The 3960-nt window shown below is 61.7% G+C and overlaps 2 protein-coding genes across 2 annotated transcripts; one reads left to right on the top strand and one right to left on the bottom strand.

The window, feature by feature from the left end:
• Window positions 1-2024: 2024 nt before the first annotated feature.
• Window positions 2025-2469, bottom strand: B0H18DRAFT_1062017 (uncharacterized protein). The gene is made up of 2 exons (XM_048031125.1): window positions 2306-2469; window positions 2025-2270 (listed from the first exon to the last, which is right to left on the bottom strand). Exons 1-2 carry the CDS (start codon window positions 2377-2379, stop codon window positions 2114-2116), a joined length of 231 nt encoding a protein of 76 aa, XP_047885014.1. The 5' UTR covers window positions 2380-2469; the 3' UTR covers window positions 2025-2113.
• Window positions 2470-2653: 184 nt separating this feature from the next.
• Window positions 2654-3587, top strand: B0H18DRAFT_356784 (uncharacterized protein). The gene has a single exon (XM_048037731.1). It carries the CDS (start codon window positions 2746-2748, stop codon window positions 3463-3465), a length of 720 nt encoding a protein of 239 aa, XP_047885013.1. The 5' UTR covers window positions 2654-2745; the 3' UTR covers window positions 3466-3587.
• Window positions 3588-3960: the final 373 nt, after the last annotated feature.

The following is a 3960-nucleotide window of genomic DNA, read 5'->3' as shown; positions in this document are numbered from 1 at the left end:
CCCCACAGCCGTCCTCGACGCCATGACGTCACGTAGCGCTCGCTGCCCGGCCTCAGCCAATCCTGTCCGTCACGCCGCGACGACCCCACAACGGCAGACCCGCCTCAGACGATCCCGATCTCGCTAAGAGTCGGCCGAGGCTCTCCTGCAGCTCGAGTTTCCACTGCAATCATAGCACGTACGTAGAGGGCAACCACGCACGCCAACGCCACCCAGGTCAAGTGATCCTCGTCCAAGATGTCATTTCGCCGGTATGATCTGCCTGGACGGCCTGTGGGTGCCTCCAGTTCCGAGGACACCCAGAACCGCAGTCAGGAGGATTGTCACGCAGCACAGCCTGCAGAACAGCGCACAGTAAACGAGACAACTCCATCCAGTGTCCGGGTACGTAGACAGCCGGTCGAAACCATGTCACGGCTGGCGGTATCCTCTGTCCGTAGTGGACACATACTGAGTAATCATCGGAGGACAAGGATAGAACACAGCCAACACACCGGTGCAGTATCCTCGGAGCATGCGCGATATGACGATGATAAAAGCTCTCTATGGAGGCGATGCACTCCCAGTGGCAGAGCCTCGGCCGAGTGACCACTCCGTTGTGCATGTCGACCGCGGCCATGCCTCGCTCGTCACGACAGTTTCGCCGGGTAACGCACGGAGCATAGACCGAACCATCGCCTCGGACCTGTGGAACAGAGTGTATGGCAGTGGTGCTTCGCAGCCCGTACGCGGAGCCGGAGATTCGCCTGGGACACGAACGCGAATACACCGCGTCCACCATAGCCCGACAATCCACAGCGCCATCGACGACCCTCAGCCGTCGCGGCCGACGCACCACCCTCCCCAGCGGCGCACGCAGTCAGGGCAAGATTGCAGTGAGAGGGAGGGTCTCGGCCAGGCCATGGAGCGTCCGAGGTCCCCGGCCGTCCCCCAGGATCCCGCGCTATGCCATTCCGAGCCCTCTGCTCTGATCAATCAGCTCGACGCCCGGCCCGCACGCGTGCGGACGGTGTCCTGCGCAGATTGAGATCTCGCGCACCGAAATCTACGCACCATCTCGGGACTTCGCGCGGGGGGAGGACCCAGCCGCAAGTGACTCTGCGTCACGGCGCAACAGATTTGGGGCCCTGGGATGCGTCGTCACGCCATGAGCGGGAGGACGGGGAGGCGAGGGCGCGCGCGCCAGGAGCAGCATGTGGCACTAGGACGATTCGGTCGGCGGTCCGAACGGGGGGAGATGGGGAGATGGGGGACAAGAGGCCAGCTGAGCGGGGCCGTTGGCAATACGCACGGACAAAGGCAGCAGCACTGTGCGGCGGGAACCGGAGGGCCCGGGGAAAGACAAAACGACGCACTGCACTTGGCTGCAGGTCTGTACGCGCGAGGTGGCGGGATATGGCAAGGTGTCGCGCGGCGGTGGTGGCACAGCGGCGGCCACGGCGGTGGCATATGGCACGTCCGCGCGAGACAAAACGATGCGCTGCGTTTGGTCGGAAGGTCGTCGCGAAATACGGTATGGTGCACCAGCTGCCCTCGAAATGGAGAGCAGGACGTCCTCGAACCTGATGAAGACAAAGGGAGAGAGAACAAGACCGTCGTCGGGCGCCTCGCGAAAAGGCCAATAATCACCGCCGAATAATAGCGGAGGCGTAGACCTAGAATTCGAAGACGCATGCATGTTGCACAAGACCCGCGCTAGCCTTTCCTGCTCACAATCAACTCGCCTCCGCACACGTACGACACCATAGCGATACTAGCACGCCTCTCCGCCACCTACAGCTCCGCGTACGGCACCCGCCTCGCCCTCAATAATACCACTACTAGCTAGCCGTAGTCACATACCCGCACAACATACAATGCCATCCGCTTTATTTGACTCGCGTTGTGTTATGACAGCGGGTCCTACGCCACGACATGCCCGCCCCGCGCTATAGCTGACTGTGGCGGTGGAATACGGCCGGAATCCGTTTGTGCAGCGTCTGGTCCCGCATCTCCGTCGACCCGTCCGAGTCCACCGATCATCCGAGAACAAGCCGTCCGCTGGGGTGGACTGTCCACGGTGGACTCCCGTGGACTCCACGAAGCACGTGACGTCCAAACAAAGGCGATAAGATTACAGCCTTTTACGGCGCAAGGTACATAGCCTCAAGACCCGGGACCGCACAAATGCAACCAGCTCTAAGAACGTGCCAAGGGCATTGGTGGAGGCTCGCAAAGAATGGTCGTGCAGGGAGGGAAGGTGGTTGTAGTCAGCAGGGTCAACAAACCAGGTGAGTTCCCTGCTTGTCACCTCGACCCTGACAAGCGATTAATGCCCACCAAGGACGACCGGACGGAGACGAACGCGACGGAGACGGCCCCAGCGCCGCGCGCGCGCATGCCCAATGCGCATGAGCGCGGTGAAGACGACTCCGGTGTGCGCGTGCGCAAGCGACACAAGCCCGCCAGCGCAAACTCACCAGGTATGCGCCTGACGACTCAACGAGCCTCAACATGCCGCGCACGGACCCGCTAGCAAGAGCCGGTTGCTTGTGGATGGGATATATCACGCGCAGACGCATACGGGTACGGCGAGGGCCAGCTCGCCGCACACCGACACGGCATGCCCAAGCCCAGCACGACCCAACTCAGCGAGCAGGACCGCGATGAACAAGGGCCTGCCAGGCACGCTGGTACGTGCACTCGCGCAGCACATAAGGGCTTACCGAGCAATCGCAGCCATCTACATCGACCCCGCTCACTCGTATGCTCGGGCATTTGGGCACCCACCTGCTTTCGCTCACCCGCTTACCCGCCCGCTCATCCACTCGGCCACCTGCCAGCCCACGCGACCGTGGCAAACCGGCGAGGTCAATGAACCCCTCGCGTCATGCGCGCGCTGGCGGACGTCCATCCGCCGCCGCCATACAGGCGCTCGCCTTGTGCCCGCCGTGCGCAAACACGCCCACAAGCCTAGTCTGTCGCGCCAACAACCGCTCTCGACGCGTACGAGGACACGAGCGCATCACTGGCAGCCTGCCACGCGGTCGTTTGTGGTGCCCACACACGACGAGCAGCATCCGCTGCTGCCCATCATGGCCCATTACTGCCCTGCCTGTCTGCGTGCTCGCCCATGCACTTGCCCGTCCGCACACGCTCGCCCATCCGCTCGCTCATGCACCTGCCTGCTCGCACAGCACCTGCACCCCTGTCAGGCACACCCGCCCCCTCGCCTGCTCGCCCGCCGTGAGCCTACCGCCTGCCCTCACTGTTAGCCAATTCGCGGATCATCCGAGTCATACTCACGCCTACTCACGCCATAGCATGCTGATTTGGGACCAACATCACTTAGAATACATTAGGCTACTTCATTACGGTATCTACTTGTACCCGTCGACGCGAAAATGTGTACACAGCTTAATGCGCTTCGCTGCATATCACGAAACAGTTGGTCAGACTACTAGTAAGAAATATTGTGATCAGTGACAATAGGGCAGTAATAACGGTTTACAATTAGTCAGTAGACTATATAATGTGAATCTAATCAGCTCGTTATCGGCGTCATTGTTTGGTCAGTCCAGCTCCGCGGAGTCCACGTGGACAAGTCCACCCCAGCGGGTCCATTACTTTGGATCATCCGCAATATAGCCCATCGCAACGCCTCTCCGTCCGCCGGCCCACCCATGTCCAGCCAATAACAAGATTCAGCAGATCATTACATAGAGCCTCAGCGGTGGGCCCGCCGGCGGTACTACGCCCAGCGTAATCGCGCGCAGGGTCGCCCGCGCCGCGAAGCGTCAGAAGCCATCGAGCCAGGTTCGCCAGCCCAAGCAGCGTGATGCGCCGCGCGACCCTCGACGCCGACGCAGAAAGAATGGATCGACAGATGCCCGCCATGCGAGGCAAGAGCCCGGTCAGAACGCGGGGCTGCCCAATGAAACGCGCTCTGCGTTTGAGGGTGCACGGTGCACCGCGCCGCCC

The sequence above is a fragment of the Fomitopsis serialis genome, assembly GCF_022376445.1.
Source record: "Fomitopsis serialis strain Sig1Antser10 chromosome Unknown B0H18scaffold_325, whole genome shotgun sequence".
Taxonomy (NCBI): Eukaryota; Fungi; Basidiomycota; class Agaricomycetes; order Polyporales; family Fomitopsidaceae; genus Fomitopsis; species Fomitopsis serialis.
This window is presented reverse-complemented; position numbering and strand designations above follow the sequence as displayed.

Excerpts from the sequence above, each read along its gene's own strand:
- B0H18DRAFT_1062017 (XM_048031125.1), bottom strand. The coding sequence starts at position 2,379 with ATGCGCGCGCGCGGCGCTGGGGCCGTCTCCGTCGCGTTCGTCTCCGTC. Across the intron at positions 2,271-2,305 it reads TCCTTGGTGGGCATTAATCG|CTGGTTTGTTGACCCTGCTG; the intron begins CTTGTCAGGGTC and ends CAGGGAACTCAC.
- B0H18DRAFT_356784 (XM_048037731.1), top strand. The coding sequence starts at position 2,746 with ATGCTCGGGCATTTGGGCACCCACCTGCTTTCGCTCACCCGCTTACCC.